This window comes from Thermobia domestica, chromosome 11 (genome assembly GCF_964235325.1).
Source record: "Thermobia domestica chromosome 11, izTheDome1.hap1.1, whole genome shotgun sequence".
NCBI classification, from domain to species: Eukaryota; Metazoa; Arthropoda; class Insecta; order Zygentoma; family Lepismatidae; genus Thermobia; species Thermobia domestica.
The window spans coordinates 59,381,713-59,405,914 of record NC_137464.1 but is presented as its reverse complement, the minus strand read 5'-3'; the positions used below and the strand labels follow the sequence as shown (position 1 = coordinate 59,405,914).

Genomic DNA, 24,202 nt, shown 5'->3' with positions numbered 1-24,202 from the left:
ACCAATCATTATATAAAAATTCGGATAAAAATTTATCAGTCATTCTATTACACAGCTTCCAACGCTTCTCGAAATCACTTTGAAGGCACTTAAAGCAGGGTTTGCCCAAGTGGGCCCAGCCCGAAAAAACCCACCGGGTTTTTTCGGGTTGGACCCACCTGAAAAAACCCACCTTAAAACCCACCTGGGTTTTTGAGCTTTTTGTTAATATATTATTGCTACAACTAAGTTGATCACATTGAAAGTGATTTTTATCAAATTTTGGACTTTCCTCGGGCGAATTAAATGCTTTCACGTTAAGATATACAACAACATTCTACATAAGACCTTTATAAAGTTCTGAATGCACTGAATAAATGAAAAAACCTTACCTTAGCTTGAGATAATTATATAACAAATTAATGTATTGATTATGCTTATAGCCTATTTGAAAACAATGCAGTTTCATATTTTAGAAAATACTTTCCGTAAATAGTGTGCTCGCCGACTCGGCTATACCGAGGGACGTTATCCCTCATAGGGGAGACCGGGGCACATTGTCACAATTTTCACGTTTTATTTTCTTGTGATGCTCGTGTAAGGCCGAAAATTATAATTTTTAGTATACACATACTTTGTTATCTTGTGCACAGCATATATTTCTCTATCCAATGTAACTCGCTCTGAACTGGACTTATGTACTATGTTTTATGACCAATACAGTTGTGACAATGTACCCCATATGCGGGGTAAGTTGTCACAATATATGGGGCAAATTGTCACATGTTATTCTTGTGGCACTTTCCAGAAATTGGTAGATATTATTAATGCAACTATTACTAATGCAAAAAGACTGTAAATGTTACCAGCATTAAATACTTAGCGTCTGAAAGAGAATCAAAACATAATTAAATGAAAGGGGAAACTATATTAGTTAAATAGGAAAGAAAGTAGGAGGACCTGTAGCTTACATTTTCTCAACCTAAAAGATTTATTGTTATATCAAGCTTTGTAGGAAAACCAAAACTGCCATGAAAACAGAACTAACTCATAGCTAAGGAATCAAAACTACAAACTAAAAGGTCATAACAAAATGACGAAATTATCAAGTCATAGCCTACATCTCCAATAGGCCAACACAAAATTAGCCAATTGCATTTAAGTTGTTTCTGATTGTAGTTTATGAACTGCAAAGAATTTCTCTGATAGGACTACTGTGAGTAAATATTATTACTAAGTTTAGTTGCGTTCTATCAATACGCACCGCAAACTAGTTTGAAAATGTTTATCCTTTTGCTTCTATAAAGCACCATACCTGGAGGTCATCGTCAGAGTCACAGTTAATATACACGTAAAACAAGTTCTGCTTCCCTCAGTTTTCGTAGGCCGATTCCGTACATCGAATGCACTGAATCCACTTCTCGCTACATGTATTCGCACTGTATGGATCGCCATAAACTAAACAAATGTATCGTCGTCCTCTGAGGAAGAATCGTCATCTTCTTTGGACTTTCGTTGACATTGTTTGTAGGTGCAAAACTATTTGCTTGGGGAATTCTTATAGCAAGATCACCATGTCTTTTCAGAAATACCGGATACCAGTCTGGGCCAGCAATGGCCTTTTCATTCCACGACTCTAGGCATTTCAATCTTAGCGCTTTTGCATAGTTGTAAGCCAAATCGCGAACCTCTTTTGTAGTGAGTCCAAATTATATGTGCGAAGCTTGTTTTGGTATGATACTAGTAATTCTTCCTAGTATTACGAAGAGTAACCTAATATAAATGAGCATTGGCCGAACTGTAGTTCGCCATCTGTAACACGTGCACAAAATCTTGCCAATGTTCTGTAGTGGACATGAAATTCTTTAGCAGCTTTAGGCCTACGTATTGATATGGGGTTATTATTTCTTTTCATAGCTCTTGCTGCAACCGGTAGATCTTCCATTGGTGGTGCTTTCCTCTCTGTCTTTCTTTTGTATATTCTCACTGTCTGAGAAACAGAGATAACCCTATCGTCTGTATTATACAGAACACACAGTGGGGCACATTGTCACAGTGACAACATGCCCCACGCGTCGCCATTACTCTTTTTACAAAATATCTATACCAAACGACAAGATTAGGTGCATTCAAAGTAGCACATTATGAAGCTCTATTTGTAATCTACATAACACACACACAAATATTAGTTTCTACCGCTTTCACGAACACACAAAATAGCAATTTCAAGACTGGAAAATTTACATTCCGGCACTGAAAACAAAGTTCAACTGACGCAGCACCGTTGTTGCCGCGTATCTCCAATCGAGTACAGTTAGTAGTGACATCTAGTAAGTAAACAAGAAAGCAGCACCTGCGCGCTAATGTTTTCGCTTTTTTCAGAATTGCTACTTTGACAACATGTCCCTTGTGACAATGTGCCCCGGCCTCCCCTACGTTTGACGAGTTTAAAGCCATATGTGCCGGTACTACCAGTAAATATGTAGTGCATTAGTAAAACTATTAGTATTATTTCTTACCTTTGATGGTAGCACAAGTATTCTTTAGTAAAATTTAGTTGTCCAACAATAACAGTTTAGTTCAGTTATTTGTTGGTACTCTTCAAATAAGCGTTCTTTAGAATCAACACCAACAATAGCGTAAACGTTCTTGTTAAATTTAAGAAGCTTAATGCTCAGAGTTCCGAAAACTACGCAACACCTACTACTTCAAGTGCTGAATTCAAACTTCCGTACTAGTGGAAGTTTCGATATACAGTAAAGAAAGCTGCATTTTCGAGGGAAAAAAAAGTCGCGAATGAAATGCTCGGGAAATTCCCGCAATTGAACGCAGAAAGCATCGGAACTGAATACTTCAACAATAAAACTATTTTATTTTACGCTGGAAGATAAAATATGAATTACATCTTTGTTAATTGTTTTAAATTAATTTTCTGGAAAGAAACGTCTTGCAACAAATGCTCGGGAATTTTACCTAATTGAACGCACAAAATATCGAAAGTGACCTTCAAATAAAATTATTTATTTTACGCTGTTAAATTAATATATTTGTTGTTCATATTTGGCAAACGTCAGTGAGGCTTCTGGAATGATTCGATCGTCTGCCTGTACCACACATACTACAAGGTAGCACCTTCGATGTTTTAAGTTTAAATTTTCAGGGTACAAGCACGAGACACACTAAATTTCCTGTACAGATTTTGGCGGCATACCAACGTACAATTTCAAAATGGTGGCTTTAAAAAAATATAGCGGGTATCCACGCTACAAAGTGCAATTTTCGGTCTTTTAAGTTGAAATTTTTAGAATATAAGCACGAGACACTCTAAATTAGCTGTATATGTTTTGGCGGCGATCCAACGTAAAATTTCAAAATGGCGGCCATTTTTTCAAAACAGCAGTGAATAGAAAATTGTTGCAAGTTGTGATAATGATAATCTTGAAATATAAATCACATTTTAACACTTTTACCCCAAAGACATTGAAATATTTCGAAAAAACCCAATTAAACCCGAAAAAACCCGATTAAACCCGAAAATACCCGAAAAAACCCACATGGGCCCAGGTGGGTTGGGCTTTTTCAAAAAAACCCGGGTTTTTTCAAACCCTGACTTAAAGTCACTCTCACACTGCAAAGAACATCCACAGAAAGAATTTACATTACATAACTGTTCGTATCATAATTATAAAGTGATGGTTTAGAACGCAATACCTCGTACAGGTTCTTCACGTCACGAAGAGCGTATCCGGCTCGCTACACCTAACTTTGAAAAGACGATAAATATAAAAATCGGGCAAGAACGGGCAGTAGATCACAACTGTATTTCGAAATACATATATCAAACTACACCATGACGAAAGATCTCAATACAGACATGAACGTACATTTTTAAATCTCAATTTCAATTTCCAATAGCAGTTCTTCAATACGTGAATACTTGGACTCTCTAGAAATGCTTCTACAGAACAGCAACGTAAACCAATCAATCAAAACTTTAGTCAAACAGCAAGTACATATACATACGTTTACTCATAGCTTATTTTGCGATCGTTCGTTGCCTTTTCACATGCGCAATTAAACCGCAAACCTTACGTTCATACTACCCCAATTCAGCGCGCTATAAAACAGATAATGAACTATCAATTTTGAAGTGCTGCTGCCGCCACTATATGCTGTTATCCGTGTTTACTGATACGCAGCAAGAAACCTTATTTATTACTTAACACAACTGTGCTGTTCGAATGTAGATTAGACGTAGTTGCCAAAACGACTTTTTTTCCAGTCAGATTCTGATTCTGATTCTGGCCCACTGTGCAGTGGGAGCGTTTGACACAAATTCATTCATTTTGGTCACAGTTGCCCATGGATATGGAAAAAATTTAGGACATTTTTGTGTCAGATTCAGTAGCGTAATTTCCGGTTTTGCCAGGGGAGGGGGATTAAGATTAGCCACCGACAGTAGAGTATCACTTTTATATTACTAGATTAATATACAATTTATTGAAAAGTATATTTTCTCAAACACGGAGGGGGTCATAATTGCCCCCTGCTCTTCCCAAATGATGTTCCTGGTCAGGTCTGATGTACGCAAATTTCATATAATTTAAAATTGTATAGAATATCAAGAGAAACATTTATCATGCTTAAAACAGTACAAAACGTCATTGAAACTAAAATGAAATACTGAGAAAGATTAATAGGAACCGTTATCTAAGAATTTCTGCAAACACGGAAGAAAGAACGAAAAAAAGGTGAAAGACATTTCTGTTCATATCAAAATAAACTATGAGTAAATTTCCTGTAGTGTATTGACCACATTTATTTGACAATATCCAGAATCTTTAGATATTTCGAAATAAATTACAAATTAATGAACTACTAAGAAGCATTATTTTTCACATTGCAAATACGTTTAAGATATATTTTTTAATCTAAAATAATCTAAAATATCCAGACTACACTACCTTTTTCAATTATGGAGTATAGCTTTGTTTCAGTTCACGATTAAGAAAACCAGAAAATGAATTCGAATTATTTCCCTTTCTGTTTGGTTTTGTTATTCTTGTTTTTGATTTAGATTTCTTCACTTTTAGACTCTGACTCATAATTTTAGGGAAATTACTACGAGCAGAAAAACTTTAAGGAGCAAAACCAGGATGAACAAGCTTCCTGAAGGACAAAAGCCACGTTAAGGTGCAGTACCTGCACTTGCTTAGATTTTGATGTTTGCCTTCGTACCTGCTATGGTTTCTATGAGTATCTTCAGAAAAAAAAGTCTCTGATAATCTATTTTGTCCAGTGTGGCGAGTATCAACTAAATTGGCTCTACATCATTATTAGTCTTACTAGTATAATTATAACATAACAATAATAAATATATATACAATATATAACTAACCTGAGGATAGACTCGAAGTACCGGAAAATTTCTTATAAAAGAATAAACTGCACCGGCCTTCAAAGGGAACGTTGCGTGCTGTCCGTCTTCAGTATAAATATCCTTTTTTGCGTTTGTTTTATGGAAACCTGGAAAAGGGACTGGAACTCCAAAGATGTAAGCATATACATTTTGCTCCAGGTCTTCAACGTCTTCGTCTGAAAAGAAAAATATATAAATATATGTACTTAGGAAAAATCACCAAGGGTAATTATTTGAATAAAAGAACAATCTTCTAATATAAATAAAATAGTTTGTTTGTCTGTGTGTCAGTGTGTTTGTCTGTCTGTATGCGGCCTGGCGACCAGACGAGTGGACCGAGAGTTACCAAATTTGGGTCACGGGTACCTTGGTCCAGACCGTAGACCAAGATAAAGCAGCTTTTGGTTTCAAATTTCAAACCAGGGGTCTCAGAAGGGGTGCGTTTATCGAGACGTGTAAAACTAGTAGAAAATGTTTAGACTATTAATATCGAATTCATAGTTTTCGCGAACGCTGACAGCAATGGTAAAACTCCGATCGCATTAACTTCCAAATTCACTCCATTCAACTGCTGGCCAAGGGTCACCAGGGGGAAGGGGATACCGAGACATGTAAAAATAATCCAAAATGACCGATTTTAGTGTCAAATCCACAGTTTTCGCGGTCGGTGAGATCAATGGTGATTCTTCCATTTGCGGTAACTTTCAACTTCAGCTACCATTGTATTGCGGGCCGGCTTCATCTGCGGGAGCTGGGAGTTACCGAGACGTAAAAATAATCCAAAATGACCAATATTAGTGTCAAATCCATAGTTTTCTCGGTCGCTGAGATGAACGGTGATACTCCCACAGGCGTTGACTTCTCAATACAGTCCCCATGCAAAGAATGGGTATTTCAGCTAGTGTCCTAGTCTAAAGATTAAATCACACATAGTGTGCCGTTCCCATACCGTGCGCCATCTATGCCGTGGTTCACGAAGTTTGTTATCAAACTTTGACATTGAAAAATCACTGGGTTTCTTCTTTTTTTTTTTAAATTCGCACATGACGTGCCCTGCCTGTGCTGTTCCCATACCATGGCCCGACAAGCCGCCTAAAAAAAAAAAAAAAAAAAAAAAAGCCCGGTCGTGGCTTGTTAGCCGCGATCCCTTTGCTTCCTTCGGAGCACACGAAGCGACACGAAGTTTACCTGAAATCAAATGTTCTCAATTGTGGCTGAGTGAGCATTGCGATCCATCTTGGGAAGTGGTATAGAAAGCAACAGCGGCACGACTCTACTGGTTTTTGTGAATGGTAGCGGTTATGACACGAACGGAACATAACAGGGGATTAGGCTATTCGAGAATGCGTCTCGGATGCGTTACCCCTACAGCGAACGCGACCCAGGTGGTTACTCGGTAATTTTACTTTCGTCAGAGTTATAAATCATACTGTGAGCCAGTCAGGGTTTCCAGATCTTTTTTGCCAGGTCCAGGTCTATAATAGCAGAATTCCAATACTCTGCACAAAGCATCCTCCAAGCAGCTGTTTCTTGCTAAAAAAAACACCTTACCTGGCAACACGTCTTTCCTTTTTTCCCCTTCCTTTAGACGTCTTTTAAACAGCAAGCGGTATATTGTACCGAAACGCACCAAATACTCTCGAGCCGACGGTTTCTACACGTTTTTTATTGCTTTCGTGTTTGTAGCGCATTGTGATTAGCTATCCACATTTTAATACATGGTCAGCACTTTCCAAGCGTATGCACGAGCAATAAAAACGCCAAACGAAAGCTTCGAAAAGCCGCTCACTAATTCAGTGGTTTCGAACCGATATGTCGCGAAATTTTAAAATTTGAAATTGATAGAATATTTAATAATTAATTTAAAATCAAATTTTAAGATAGATTGTATCAGTCAACGCCTCCAGCGAAAGTAACAATACTCAGTAATACATAAAATCATTACTTCATAGAAATGTATATCTTTACATCACTATAATTTATCATAATATTAATAATAGATCAAGAAGTGTGTCGCGGAAATTCCTGACGTGGGGAAACGATAAGAAACAGCGAGTAGCTATTTTGTTTGAAATTGATTTAGTGTTCTAACTTTAAGGATACATGCCATCTTCCCTTTTAACTTTCTATTCAAACTGAAAGTGGCACAAATCAACAATTTCTGGTTTCGTCGTCAATCCCTATAATGTGAAAACGGTAATAGATAGCGAGAACCGTTTTTTCTTTGCAATCGATTAAGCGTTCCAAGAATGTGTTCTATCTTTATTCTAATCTCTCCACTAAAACAAGAATTGATAGAAATCTACTATAAAATTTCAAGTTTCAATATTATTTGAGAAAATATCATGCCACACTAAAATCAAACATAATTTTAAAGTTGGAGATTTGTTGACCTCTTTACTACTGACTGTTCTAACATATCATATTAGGAAGCCTCAAAGAAAATACAGCTCATGTTTGATGCATATCTGATAATTTCTATCTGAGAAACGTTTCGCGTCCTTAGAGCGCAAAGGTTCTATGTCCAATTTTTTTTTTTGAAACTGAGCTTTTTATACGTATAGATGTCGCACGAAATGCTCTTTCACATGGCGATAAGAAAACATCCGAAATCCTTATTGTTTGCAAGAAATATTGAATGAAACATTTACCTATGTCCTCTGAAAGAAAAAAAAATTAGAGCACAACGGTTGTATGTCCGGACATAGAACTTTAGTTCCATCATATTCTTGCAAACATGGACATAGAACCTTCGTACTCGAAGTACATCAATAAGATTTGTCATTCTACATGGTACTTAATAGCTCTCCTAGAAAAGATGTTTCCGAAGTTTGTTTCCGCTTTCAAAAGGATGTAGTTTTGTCCATTATTACATTATTAAAGAGGGAAATATGAAACATTTTTATCTAATTATATCTAAGAATATTTCAACGTGACATTATCAAACGAAAGAAATAAAATCTCGCGCGTTTTAGTACAATAATTCTGTTTAAATATCCAACAGTACCATGCTAATTGTTTTTAGGAAGATGTTCCGCACCAAGCACCCTAGTGACCGTGAAACAGAAAACGAGCTTGTGGATTCAAATAGCAGTAATTCATCTGCGTCGTACTCAGCCCGTCTCTCTGTACTTGAAGCAGTGATGCTAGGTTCTCAAGTTAAAAATTTCCCTCAGGAATGCTCAAATATTCCCTTCTTAAGATAAAATTTCCCTCATTTTAGTTCACCATAATATATACAATATTTTAAAGAGATCATTATTGCGTATGTATATATTCTTATACTGTGCTTATATCTTCACAACATACTTATGTACTTTTGATCTGTTATTACTTCAATGTTATCTAGTATAATGACTTGTGGGAAAATAAAGTGTGTGGGATTCTGGAAAGAATGCCACCGTCTTTTGTCATACTGCCGCAGTGCTTAGTAACCTAACATTTGTTGAAAGGCTAAATTTCCCTACATTTTATCTCATATTCGTAAAATTTCCCTTTTTCTCTCCATAAAAATTTCTTTGCTAAATCTCCACACGCCGCGGGAAATTCCCTTCAATCTAGCATCACTACTTGAAGATGACTCTGAGAATGATCCTACGTACGTGCCACCATGGGTTTCAAAGGAAAGCAATCCTGAAGTGTGCGATGCTGGAAGTTCATTTGTAGTGATCGCAGCTGAATCACACAAGGAAGTTGAGGAGGAAGAGGTTGAATATGAAGCTGAGAAAGAAGTTTCAGGTACAGTAAAAGGTAGAAATATGAAGTTTCTCCTGATTCATGGAAGGAAAATGTTAGAAAAATAAACATGTTGACAGGCAAGGAGTACGTAAATAGAAGTGGAAAAGTTATTCCTGAAAAGGTGCCAGAAGAAGTTGACTGTGAAAAGTGTCGATTCAAATGTTCCGTGAAAATAAATGAACAGCAACGTCACATAATATGCGAGCAATTTTATTCAATCGGAGATTCCAATATTCGTGCATGTACGTGCTCATATTAATATTTTTCCTAGAGTTCAACCACACTATTGTCGCCGAGATTCTACATTCCAGTATTTGTCACCAGATCTGAATTTGTCAAAGATGTATGTGAATGATTATTGCAAGCAAAATGCACTTCAGCCCGTAAAAGAACACAAATACAGAGAAGTTTTTAATAATGAATTCCGGTTAAAATTCTTCATTCCAAAGAAAGAACAATGAACAATTTGTAGAAGCAGATGAAGAGCACAAGGAACGTTTGTTTCCTAAATGGAAACAACACAAAAAAAGGGTGAAAGAAGCCATGGAGAGCAAAGAGCAAAATAAATCAAGAGCAAAAGAAGATAATTCGTTTCGAAGTGTGTCCTTTGATCTTCGAGCTGTTCTGAACACACCATTTGCTGCCGATTGCACCATTTTCTACAAACGCAAGTTATCAGTATACAATTTCACCATTTATGAAAACCCAACTTCCGATGGGTTTTGTTATTATGGAGTGAGTGTGATGGAAAAAAAGGAGCATTTGAAATTGCAACATCGTTAGTAATGTACTTTGAACAGTTACCTCCAACTATTAAACAAGTTTCGTGTTTCTCAGATAAATGTGCAGGACAAAACAGAAACCAGTACGTAACGGCAGCACTTCTGCTGTTAATTCAGAATCATCCAACCCTGAACATTATTGACTTGATGTTCATGAAGAAAGGTCACAGCTACCTGGAAGCTGATTCCATTCATTCTACAGTGGAAAGAGCAAGGCGGCATCAAAAGGTTTACAGCACTCGTGAATGGGAAGTTGTCATTACTGGTGCTTGAAGGAAGCGTCCCTACAAAGTTACTCGTTTGGAAACCAAATCTTTTAAGGACTACAAAAAACTTGCTAGTATGATTATGAAGAACAGAACAAAATATACAATGAACAATAATGTAAATTGGGTGCGTATTAAGTGGTTACGGTTTGAAGAAAGTAAACCTTACGTAATTCAATTCAAGGAAAGAATTTCTGAGACTACCTTCCATGAAATTCATGTTCGTGGACGTAGTAGTTCTGGGAGACCAAGTGATCTTGAAGTACCTCAACTGTACAAGAATCCACTTCCAATATCTGCAGCCAAGAAAGCCGACCTGATGTCTATGTTAAATACTGGAGTAATCCCTCAGGAGTATTATCACTTTTACAGTAAATTGCCATCATCGACCCAAGTTGAAGACACTTTGATGTACGTGACAGAAAGTGACAGTGACGAAGAATGTTAATTCCGTCAAAACAGTAACATTGTAATAATATACTATTTACATTCATAACCCTCTTTTAGAGTTACTAAGAATTGTTTTTAGTTCAAAAGTTCATTATTTTACTAATTGAAATAGTTTGAAAGCATTTACTTCTTATTATATGCATTACAGCTAAATATGATAAAAGACATTATACATAAAAAGACATTCTTTTTTGCTGCAATTATTAACTTTGAATGTAGTATTTTAAATGTTGTTATTAAATAAGGCATACAAAATGATAATTTAACATTTATTTCAACAAATAAAAAAAATTGTAATTTTCATGAAGAGTTGAACTTTATTTTTTTCTCCCCTGTAAATTTATAAAATTGGACATGGAACCTTTGCGCTGTAAGAACGCAAATATATATATATATATATATATATATATATATATATATATATATATATATATATATATATATATATTTAAAAGTGAGGCAAATTCACTTCTTTCCCTTAGCAGTATTCCTTACTTTGATACCTCAAAAGAAAGCACATGCCTGATTTAATTAAAATTGATCAATATCATCAATAATCTTCTTCTTTGTCAAGATGGATGAATTCACTCCCTTGTCTACGAATTTAACGTACCAACGTATCATTTTTAGAGATGCAAAAAAGCCGGCTTTTTTGAATCGATGGTTTTTTGCACATAAAATGCCGGCCTTTTTGGGAAAAAAACGAGAATTTTGGAAATTTTGGCTTTTTTCATTTTCATGATTTTTCTGTTTAAATAGCTTTCTTATAGTATACTCTAAAGTTAAATAAGATTCCATGACCTAAACGCCATATTTCGCTCTGGAATTCACCATCACAATGGATGGAGCACATGGTTTATGAATTAAAGTAAACATAAAGTACGTAGTATTTGAGGGCAATTTTAGAAGCTATTTAACTTTATTTTAACTTCTGAATTATCGACATTTTTTTCTTCTCTAGATTATTATTTTTTAGTCATCCGTGTTTCATTTCTTAGAGCTTAGTACTCTAGCTTCTAGCACATAATTAAACTTATGTTTTTCAATATATTCATCAGAGCGTACGTTTTTCAATACATCTGTCAGAGCGTACTTCCACATTTCCGTTATGCTGTAGCTGTGCAATGATTTAACAATAATCTTCCGGACACAAGCTTGAATATCATTTGATAGAAATGATCAGTATCGGAATTAGAAAAAATATTTGGGAGGGTTTTTTTCTGAATAATGTTTGGTTTTTCTAAAAATTTCTAACTTTTATTTAAGAGGAGCTTAAGTTTATGAGTACAAGCAGGGACGTACGCAGGGGATGGGTCCTGGGGCTCTGGACCTCCTCCCCCGAAATTTCGACTTTTGTGTAAATTTAGACTAATTTTAGGGACAACTTTAGGAATTTTAATATAAAATACCCTCATATTGAGCTTTGACCCCCCCCCCCGAAATAAATTCCTGCGTACACTACTGAGTACAGGCATAACAAATAAATTGTTTCGTTTGTATATTCAGCTATAATCTTCCAGATACAACCTTGAAGACCATTTTATACTGATAATCAGTGGCGGATTTAGAAAAGTATTTTGGAAGGGGCTTTCTTATTAATGCTTAGTTTTTCTAAAAATTCCTAATTTTTTATTTGAGGAGAGCTTGAAGTTTATGAGTAAAGGCAAAACTAATATTTAGTTTGTTTTAGAAATTCCGTAATTTCGGGGTAGAGGCTTCAATCCGAAAGACATCCCCACCCTAACCCTCTTCGCAAACCCATCACTGCTGGTAATTAGTAATAACAAAGATTTAAAAACGATTAGAAAGGAAGTCGGCCAGGACTCACAATACACGCACTATCTCTACATTCACAGATGGAGCTAAGAAAAACTTTTGTCAAAATGGTCGAATGCGGTGTTGAATCGCGGACTTCACGATAGATGCGCGAAAGCTAATCACTCACTCATGTTTATTGTGCAGTTGTGCTTAACTTTAATGTATTCTCTCTTTTTTTTTTTCTCTCTCTCTCTCTCTCTCTATGGCCACAAAAGCTCTCCATTGACTTCTGTCCTTATCCAATTCAATCCAATTTCTACTCTGTATTCCTATTTCTGCTAGATCCATCTGAATATTGTCCTCCCATCTGGGCCTAGGTTTTCCTAATGGATGTTTCCCGATTGGATTTCCAGTTAAAACTTTGAAAGCATTCCTACTTACTTCCATTCTGGCTACATGACCTGCCCACCTGAGCCTCCTAGACTTGATGACTCTTAACGATGTTTGGTAAACCGTATAAATTATGTATTTCCTCCTTATGAAGTTTCCGCCATTCCCCATTCCCGTTCCCCTTGGGTCCAAATATTCGTCTCAGACTTTTATTCTCAAATAATTTCAGTCTTCGTTCTTTCCTCAGCGTAAGCGACCATGTTTCACAACCATAAAGCATAACAGGCATGATTATCATTTTATATATTTTAAGCTTTAAATTCCTTGACAGAATTTGTGACGACCAAATATTTTGAACTGAATAATAATAAGAATTTCCTGATTTCAGTCGATATTTAATTTCTTTGTGGGTATGATTTTGGTCTGGTAATACTGATCCAAGGTATTTGAAAGTATGCACTGTGTCGAAAGTATTAATTGATATTTTAACGCATTCATAATTTGCCGTATTATGATCCTTCTGAACTTCCTTGTATTTAGATTTCTCTGCATTTACTCATGTCCCTAAAGCGTTTAATAAAGCCTTTGCATTTCTTTCGGTTGTTCTTCTATCAGATTTACATCATCAGCATACACCATAGCAAGGTGAATACCATTCAACTCTAGGCCCTGGTTCCTATCTCTGATTTTTCTTGTAGCGTATTCCGGAACAAAGCTGAATAATAACGGCGATAACGCATATCCTTGTTTCAGGCCAATCTCGACGTGGAAGTTCGCATTTTTCTACTCGGACTTTATTCTGGGATTGATTTAAACACTTAATAAATCTAGCTTTTCGGTATTCCAATTTCTGTAAGAATGTTGTACAATGTTTCCCTCCTAACCGAGTTGTAAGCGTTTCTAAAATCAATAAACAGTTGATGTACTGGGTAATATATTCCCATTTCTTTTCGAGTATTTGTCGAATGGTAAATATATGTTGATTTCCACTAAATTCACACTGATAATATCCAATAATTTCATCTGTGTATTGGGTCAACCTTATTAATAGAATGTTAAGAGAAATGCCTTGATAATTATTACAATCAATTTTGTGTCTTTCTTGTGAATTTGAACATATTTCATAGTTTTTTTGTAAAAAGGAAAAAAAGTTTCGTAGCGATATGTTGAATTTTCTTGTTAAAAATTCAGAAACCTTCAGGACTGGGTAAACCGTGATGGTGGTTATATATTCTACAGCCCAGGAAACCATACGCTCAGATGAACCGTCTATTACGTATATGATCCATGAACAGAAAATTCGATATTTTCCCAATCCTAAACAAGCTTAAGGAACAGTCAGTGCATTACAGAATTTGGAGCTTTACCGATTTAGCAGATCCGAGCACCTGATAGGTGGTAACAGATTATTACGTATGTGATCAATCAGTGAAAAATTTGTTCGAAATAATCATACAATGTATATGAAAGTTAAAACTTTACTGAAAAATTTCAAGAATGTATAGAACCACCCGAAACGAAGCTCTTGATGTGCAAATTTCTCTCATGTTTTACTTTATTTTGCTTCAAAAGGAGGGTGTGTGATATTTTGAAGTAAAAATACTACATACAATTTTGCTAGCTATTTGTGTATCATTGTTTTAAGTACTTATTGTATGTAAGAGGTTAAAATAATATTACATATATTGGTTAATCCTTTGGAATTCATAATGTAAATATGTTAAGAATTTTAAAAAATCTTTTTGAAATTCATGGTTTATTTTCGAAGTTTCATATTATTATCTGCATCCACTAATTAAATGAGTTTTTTGTTGTAGAGAAGCGAAACAGAGTCTGCTTTATCAGTTTAAAGCAAAATTTTCAAAAAAGCCCAAAATTTCCCAAGCAAAAAAGCGAAGCAGAAAAAACCGAGTTTTTTTCAAAAAAAGCCATTTTTTTCGAGCCCTTGCATCTCTAATCATTTTGTTGCAGTGGTAAGCATATTTGCAAATCGCAAACGTTTCAGGTATTCTCTGATTTTATTGGCCGATACAGATAGGGCATCAAGAGCCATGATATACATATAGTAGACAGCAAACGCAGGGTGCTATCGTAGCCGCGCATGCCCTCCCTGCGGGTATTGTGGCTAGCACGTGCGCCTTTGGTGTACGGGATCCTCAGTTCGATTCCCAGTGGGAGAGCCTTTGCGATTTTAACTGTCATTGATGTTTCTGTGTTTGTGTCCCTGTCATTCTAGGTGATTGGAAAAGCCAGTTGAACATGTAAAGTAAGTAAAATTTGTAATAAGTGGTTCAAGTAAGTTACACGTTCGGTGAGTCAGTTAACTTTATTTTTGAAAAAAGGGAGCGTCATAGCACAACGGACTGGTAATGAAAAGTCAAAGTTAAGATGTGGATTGGTGGGTGGTTTGGGTTCTAACCCGATCCACAGATTTTTTTATTTTTTAAATTTTCATAACACTTTTTTCATTAAAATAAGATTGAAAATAATACTGAAAAAAGTAATTTACTGAGGGGGCTAGTAATGAAAGGCGCTTATGGCGCGGGTTCAAACCCGGCCCAAGAAAAGTTTTTATTTTCTTAAATTTTCTTAACGCTTTTTTCATAAAAATAAGCGTGTAACTTTGCTATACGGATCCATACTATAAGTAGTAGTAGTAGTAGTAGTAGTAAAATAGTAATAGTAGTAGTAAAAGTAATAATAGTAGTAGTATTAAAAGTAGTAATAGTAGTAGTAAAATTAGTAGTAGTAGTATCAAAGGTAGTAGTAGTAGTAGTAGTAGTAATAGTAGTAGTATCAAAAGTAGTAGTAGTAGTAGTAATAGTAGTAGTAGTACTAGTAGTAGTAGGATCGGGTTGGTTGGGTTCTGTTCTCGATATCAAGTGGGCAAATTAATGACCAACTTAAATCAGCTGGCTAGGGTAGCGCGCAAAAAATACAGGGTAGCGCGCGAATATTTCGGATCGGCAAAAATGCCAGCAGTAACGAGTCACAACTGCACAACGTTTTAGATGCGTCTTTCTGTTGAAATACTACAAAACCAGTGGCAGATCTAGAAGATAAAAACTGGGGGGGGGGGTAGCCACAACCAAGACTACGATAGATATATTGTGATTTTACTATAACTTCTTAAATTATTTTTGTCATTCAAAGAACTGGAGGCGGGGGAGCTAGGCTTCCCGGCCTTTGGCTAGTTCCACCACTGTACAATACCTACTAAACATTCGTTTACTTTTTTCGAGTTTGGTCAGGTGATTAACACATCACTTTAAAATGTTCATTCATTGTGGTAACTAGATGCTACGTAATAGGCACAATTATAGAGAAGAATATTTACATAAATGCCATTATGATTCTGTAAATACGCGGGTGAATATCATATTCAAGAACAAGAATTGGCAGCTATTCAAGTAACTTCTCTTATAAATTGCAACGTGTAAACTATTGTCTGTAAGGTAATGGGGAATGATTACTCTTCTCTTGACCATGGACTCATTGACACTCCTTATAAAGTATTACTCCTTTCCATAATTGCATATTATTACGACAGCACACTTTTCATTCTTATTTGTTCACTGCATTTATGCAATAAAACTGCATATTCATTTTAATGATTTGAGAACAAAAAGAGCAGGCTGGAATCTTCTCTAAAATTAATTTGTTTTGCTAAGTTCTGAAACAGTTCAACCTTGAACTTTACATGTGATACTTGACATTGTCTAAATATGTGCTTATCTTCAGGAATAACACCTGAATAGTATATCTTTCAACACATTTGAATGAACTTTCCTATGCTTATTATTTTTTTTTTCTAAATTGAAACTTTGGACAGTTCCAAATGAACTGTTTCTATATTATTTTTATGTCATAATTAGAATTTTCAATAGATTAATAAACCTAACAACTTTGAAGAAGTTTGAATGGACTTAAGAACTTTGAACAGTTTTTAATAAACTTTATTTTGTTAGAACAATGATCAGATATGAACACTCCTTTCTTTAGTTAGAACTTTGGCCAGCTCTGAATGAACTGTCACTAATTTCTCTTTAAATGCAACTTTGAACAGTCTTTAGGAAGCCGCATCACAGCGAAAGAAAAATACCGCAAAGTTTACAGTAATTGTGTGATATCTTCAAATGATAAAAGATAATCGAAATGTGGAACAAGAGAGCCCTAGACAATATTGTTTTACATTGATAGCCTACTGTTAACACAACTCAGTTATCTGCTTTCGATTTCCAGCCATTTTGAAAATCGGCATTTATTCACGCATTTCTAAGTGGCTGCAAACAGAAAACTGCTTGTTGACTCGTTATAACGGTACCTCATACAAAATAATATTGTCTAGAGCGCTCTTGTTCCACATTTCGATTATTTTTTTTTTATCTATTTCAGGATATAACATAATTACTGTAAAATTAGAGGTATTTTAATTTCGCAGTAATTAGGCCTTTTAATGAACTGTGCTCTTTTTTCTAACGAACATTTTTGGATTAAGTTTTCTATGCTCTTTTTATTAAACTTTGAACAGCTCCGAATGAGCTGTCCCTACGTGATTTTTTGTTAAACACTTTGTTGCTGAAAAATCAGTTCTTTTAAATATCGAAAAACCAATATTACCATCTTTTCGATATTTAGATACTTGTCAAAATTTTGTGTCTGATTTTTTGATAATTTTCATTTTTATGTTTCGATATATCGATCACTTGGATATTATGTGGATATTAATTTTCGAATATCAAATCCCGAAACAACACAGTCCTATGGTTATAGAGTAGTCTATCGCACATAATGATGGGTGGGATACTCTTACGTGCCAGTATATAATGTTTTGCTTTTTCACCGAACTGAACAGAATTCCCTCGTACCTTATTTGAATAAGAAGTACGACCAAGCAAACGGTTTACTTTGAACTGCACAATGTGTGGTTAGCGCTTCAATTTCCAATATTTATATTCATAACTTTCTATACCTAAATTTGCTACACCTTTCATTCAAATAGATCCTAAGTTTTCAGGAGGGGCCAGTATTAACATAAAATTCTTGCACCCACTAAGAATTGATTTTGGAAATCACACACACAAAAAGTATCAAATAAACAAATATTTATAATAGAACTCTAGCCAATGGCCACGGTAATATACTCTATAAGGCTCCTTTGTGCTAATGGGTTCACATGGGTTCGAACCCTAGTGGCAGAAGGAAATTTTTCTCGTTGTTCCGTCCGTGAGACTCAATCAGGCACTTTAAAATCCGTACCTGGGGTTACCTGAGAAAGTAAAGGAGAATTCAACTTTTCAGACTCACTAGTAGTGACAATGATTCAAAGTATCTTCACCGAGTACAGCCTTTTGAAAAATATAATTACCAAGTTGCCCATAAATACAATTACCAAGTTAAGGTGACCAAATTCAAACGAGACATAATAAATTTCTGTAATGTCTATTGTCAATATTTTTCGGTACATAAAACAATATGAAATATATATAAGTGGTATTTTTTAATGGATAATCTGTCCACTTCATAGCGCACTCACTAATAAGAATTTTCTGCGAGAAATGTTTGTATTTTTCTCCCAATTACTGAAATATATGAAAAATGCAACAAATTTCAGAAAATCTATTATAATAGTGTTTGTAGGGTATATATAGATATTTGTAGGATATACTATATATATAGTATATATATATATATATATATATATATATATATATATATATATATATATATATATATATATATATATATGCTATGTGATCAAAAGTATCCAGACACCTGGCTGAAAATGACTTACAAGTTCGTGGCGCCCTCCATCGGTACTTCTGGAATTCAATATGGTGTTGGCCAACCCTTAGTCTTGATGACAGCTTCCACTCTTGCAGGCATACTTTGAATCAGGTGCTGGAAGGTTTCTTGGGGAATGGCAGCCCATTCTTCACGAAGTGCTGAACTGAGAAGAGGTATCGATGTAGGTCGGTGAGGTCGGTCTGGCACGTAGTCGGCGTTCCAAAACATTCCAAAGGTGTTCTGTATGATTCAAATCAGGACTCTGTGCAGGCCAGTCCATTACAGGGATGTTATGGTCGTGTAACCACTCCGCCATAGGCCGTGCAGTATGAACAGGTGCTCGATCGTGTTGAAAGATGCAATCGCCATCCCCGAATTGCTCTTCAACAGTGGGAAGCAAGAAGGTGCTTAAAACATCAATGCAGGCCTGCGCTGTGAGAGTGCTACGCAAAATAATAAGGGGTGCAAGCCCCCTCCAAGGAAAACACGACCACATGATAACACCACCACCTCCGAATTTTCCTGTTGGCACTACACACGCTGACAAATGACATTTACCGGGCATTCGCCATACCCACACCCTGCCATCGGATCGTCACATTGTGTACAGTGATTCGTCACTCCACACAATGTTTTTCCACTGTTCAATCGTCCAATGTTTACGATCCTTACACCAAACGAGGTGTCGTTTGGCATTTACCTGCATGATGTGTGGCTTATGAGCAGCCGCTCGACCATGAAATCCAAGTTTTCTCACTTCACGCCTAACTGACATAGTACTTGGAGTGGATCCTGGTGCAATTTGGAATTCCTGTGTGATGGTCTGGATAGATGTCTGCCTATTACACTTTACGACCCTCTTCAACTGTCGGCGGTCTCTGTCAGTCAACACACGAGGTCGGCCTGTACGCTTTTGTGCTGTGCATATCCTTTCACGTTTTCACTTCACTATCACATTAGACACAGCGGACCTAGGGATTTTTAGAAGTGTGGAAATCTCGCGTATACACTTCTGACACAAGTGACACCCAATCACCTGTCCATGTTCGAAGTCCGTGAGTTCCGCGGAGCGCCCTATTCTGCTTTCCCAAGATGCCTAATGACTACTGAAGTCGCTGATGATGAGTACCTGGCAGTAGGTGGCAGCAGAATGCACGTAATATGAAAAACGTATGTTTTTGAGGGTGTCCGGATACTTTTGATATATATATATATATATATATATATATATATATATATATATATATATATATATATATATATATATATATATATATATATATATATATATATACCTAGCTATACACAAATTGTTTCAAAACAACACCGACAACATTCGGGAGTTGATTCCTGACACCAAAATAAAATGAAAAGTATAGACCAACCTGGGTGCATAAATGTTTACTTTCGGAGTTATAGGCTGCCGAAAAGATGAAAAAAATATTGAGGCTCATAGCTCCAGAACTACGGATCCTACCGTAGTCGGGTCAAGATTTGACTTAGAACTAATATGTGCGCTATCCATAAACGCATGTTTCAGAATATTAAGATACTCACGCAACAATTTTTATAGAAGCAGTTTTGCTGCAGGCATATAATTTGAAGTACTCACCAACTATTTCTATAAAAATTGTTGCGTAAGTACTGGAGGATTCTGAAACATGTAGGGCACATGCTATTTGGATAGGGCACATGCTAGTTTCTAAATAAAGTCTTCAACCAACGACGGTGCATTCCATGGTATTGGAACTATGGGCCTTTAAAGTTCATTTTTTCATGTTTTCGGCAGGCTATAACTCCGAAAGGAAGCATTTGTGCACTAGGTTGGTCTATACTTTTCGTCTCTTTTTGGTGTCAGAGATCACGTCCCAAACGTTGTCGGTATTATTTCGAAATATATAGAACTATATTAAAATAACTTGTGAATATAGAACTAAAAGTCTAAAAGCTACTCGATTCTCGAGTTTTTTCTTAAGGTAAGTTTTGTTTAAAAGCATTTTCACAGCTGACATATGTTCTGCAAGAGTGGGTCAGGTAAATCTGAATTATACATTTGAATGTAGTACATATGATTATTGACTCTATTTGCCTTATACCATTTAAACTAGAATTCAGTGGACTATTTCACATTCGAATTTGCGTAATATGAATATTTCTTAATCTTTGTTATTATTATTATTACTACTAATTTTTGTTATGCAACTATTTAGATTTTTAACTAATTTAATACACTAAAAGAAATTACTTCCTCAATTTTGAAAGGAAAAACATATTCCAGAAAAAAAAAAAAAAACACATTTTCTCTAAAGTTCCTATGAGAAAATTCTCATTGATCATATGACGATGTACGTGATAACGTTGATACACGTGGCATGAAATATGTAATTTTCTTCCAGTTAAACAATTATACACTAGAACTACTGTTCAAACTTCTAGCTTTTTTGGCTATCACAAAGAAAACTGTAATTAATATATTTTTATATACTATGTATCGGAAGTAACTGGTCTGTCACTTCCGGTACCTATTCGTGGAGTGCTGAAGCCATACGAAGAAACCGATTCCCTTGTCATTTCTGTTCTAGTCCAATCGACAGACGGAACGAGGTCTACAGAGGGTTATATAAAGTGATTGAAAAAGCAAAGTTTCATATATATATATATATATATATATATATATATATATATATATATATATATATATATATATATATATATATATATATATATATATATATATATATATATGAAACAGGGTACGGAAAAAGTTCCGGAACGGTCCAATATTTCGCAAAATATACAGAGTAGCCAAACAAACAAAAACACGTGTTAAAGAGTTTCGTAAAGGCTATCCCATGATACCAAACACAACCACCTATCCACACCCGCTTCGGGGGTGCGAGGGATAACTTTAAAAGCTTGAATGCGACTCCCCATTTCTTATTGCCATTTAGATTCTCCAGAAAAAGGGACAGTGATGACAGCGATTTGCCCCACAATTGGAAACAGTGCCTTCACGGATGGCGTTTGAATCGACACACAAAAACGGGGTACCAAAACGTTATGAAGATGCAAAGTCTCGTATTCTGTAGCCATACGGTAAGCGTAGTGGACTGCGAAGTCAGAGGTCGTGAGTTCAGTCCCTACTGCAGTAACCTTTTTTTTTATTTATTTTCCCACATATTAAATACATTTGTTTTAACTTCAATTAGTACTTCGTTCAAGTTCATACAATACAAATTTCAATAATTATTTTGCAAACTAAATTTATGAAATGGTTCGTATTAATAAGGTTATTATGGTTATAGTTCATAGGGTTATTTACAACAAAAACAAATCATTTTTGTCACAGTTTGTGTTTTCTTTTGCAAGTTAATAAATTATGGAAAAATACATTATTTTTATCGAAGTTAAAATGTATTAATTCATTATTTCGGTACAAAAAATACACATAAGAAATGTTACTCTGAGCATTAATCGACCATTGGTCCCCTAACTATGCAGTCAGGTATGGTAACCGTATGGCCACAGACCACGGGACTGACTATTCGTATTTTCATAACGTTTTGCAGCTCCCTTTTTTGTGTGTCGATTTAAGTGTCATCCTTGAAGACCCTGTTTTCAATTCTGGGTCAAATCACCGTCACTTTTTCTGGAGAATCCCAAAGTACAATGAGAAATTGGGGTTACCGCTTAAAATTTTAAAGTTACGCACCATATCGCAGAAGGGAATGAGAATACGGGTTGCGTTTGATATCATTGGATAGCTTTCTTTTTTTTTTTTTAAAAAAATCTTTAATACGTGTTTTTGTTTGTTCTGCTGATCTGTATATTTCGCGAGATATTGGACCGTTCTTGGACTTTTTTCGCACCCTGTATATAGCTTCACTTTTCTGCATGTTATGCACTAGACCGACAAACTGTAAGAAGTTGGGTTCACATATTCAATAATTTCAAATGAACCTTTATTTTAAAAAAAATATTCCGATCTGAGGAATCCTCTCTTACAGATTGTCGGCCCAGTTCATTAACAGCCTGCATATATATATTTGAATCTTCACTTACTTTCATCTTATTGCCCTCATGATAATACAAATAAAGGATACCGGCCAATGATCATGCTGAAGTTATTAGTGAAATATATTCATTTTTGAAGTACAAAGAAAATCCATTTATAATAGTCATTTTTGGAAAAAATAAAGTCGGTAAAAAAAAAGCTTACATTCAACAGTAAATTACCTCTTCTGGGTTCTCCAAAGGAATTAATTACACCATGTACAGTATAATAAGATAGTTAATAAAATATTGATATATGAAATACACTACAGTCTCGTTTAACTCCAATTAATGGAATTTCCAGGTTAACTTACAAGCTGAATTAAACTTAATTGTTTTCATTGTAGCAATGTTGAGATGTGAAGTCATCATATGTTGCCAACAACGTCTTTTCATGCTATAAATATATATATACTTCGGTTGAATGAAAATTTCGGCTTATCCAAATTTTCGTTCGACTCTTCAAGTTCGGTATTCGGTTAAACGGGACTTTTGTCTATAAACAAAATATTTAGAACGGTTTTCAAGAAGTTAGTATTTATTTATTTTCATCCTGCAGTAAACTATCAACATTTTTGGAGTAGAGAAATAGATCAACTCCAGTGTGAAAATATTATATAAAATTTCTAAGTTTAAAATTTGGTTCGGGTACATTGGACTTAAGAAGAAGTTGGTCAAGTGCTATGTATGAAGCATTGGAATATATGGTTCAGAGACTTGGACATTACGGAAGTTAGAGAAGAAATATTTGGAGAGCTTCGAAATGTGGTGTTGGAGGAAGATGGAGAAGATGAAATGGACAGAGAGAGAAACAAACGAAGATGTTTTAAAATGGATAGGAGAGGAGAGGACACTTCTAGTCACCATACTTCGTAGAAAGGCCAATTGAATTGGACACATCTTGAGAAGAAATTGTCTTTTTCACACCGCCATAGAAAGAAAGATGGAAGGGAAGCGACGAATGGGAAGAAGAACACAGCTGATCGATGATTTGAAAGATAGGAGGAAATATTGGGAGTTAAAAGAGGAAGCTGAAGATCGACAAAAGTGGAAGAAACATTTCCAGCCCCAAATCTAAAATTGAAAAAAAAAATCCTCATTAGTCCCAGGACCTGCCGGAAGGCAGAATACCTAATAATAATAATACATTTGAACGGTATGACCTTTAAGCGAATGTTCAGTATGTATCCATCGGACAGAGAAGGATTACTTGTACAGCATATAGGGCAATGAAGTGCTGAAACCATAAATTTATTTTTTTGACGATTACTGTAGTTTCTTATTTCCTATCATCACTTGAAAATAAAAAAAAAGAAAAAGGTATGAATCAATTAAGTCTAATTTAAGTGAATTAATAAAAGTTATCAAAAGTATAGAATATAATACTTACGTGGATTAAACTTAAAATTTACCAAAACTGATGTGTCTTTCTTTAAAACACATGGAGGTCTCGTACAGGTAGCCACATTTACGCTTACAAGATCGCCAATAATTCTTTCTAAAATATAAATAAAAAAATAGGTAAATAATTAAATATTCCAAACTTTTACGTATTATTCAACATTCATACGTACATTAAT

The 24,202-nt window shown here is 35.3% G+C and overlaps 1 protein-coding gene across 2 annotated transcripts in view; it reads right to left on the bottom strand.

Annotated features, from left to right (window-relative positions):
• Positions 1 to 24,202, bottom strand: part of LOC145663582 (ecdysteroid-regulated 16 kDa protein-like) — a 46,323-nt gene that overhangs the window by 7,065 nt on the left and 15,056 nt on the right. For both annotated transcript variants that reach the window (XM_081729697.1, XM_081729698.1), the window contains exons 2-3: positions 24,013 to 24,120; positions 5,378 to 5,574 (exon numbers count right to left, since the gene is read on the bottom strand). In XM_081729697.1, coding sequence (XP_081585823.1) covers positions 5,378 to 5,574; positions 24,013 to 24,120 — 305 coding nt within the window. The remainder of the gene's footprint in view (positions 1 to 5,377; positions 5,575 to 24,012; positions 24,121 to 24,202) is intronic.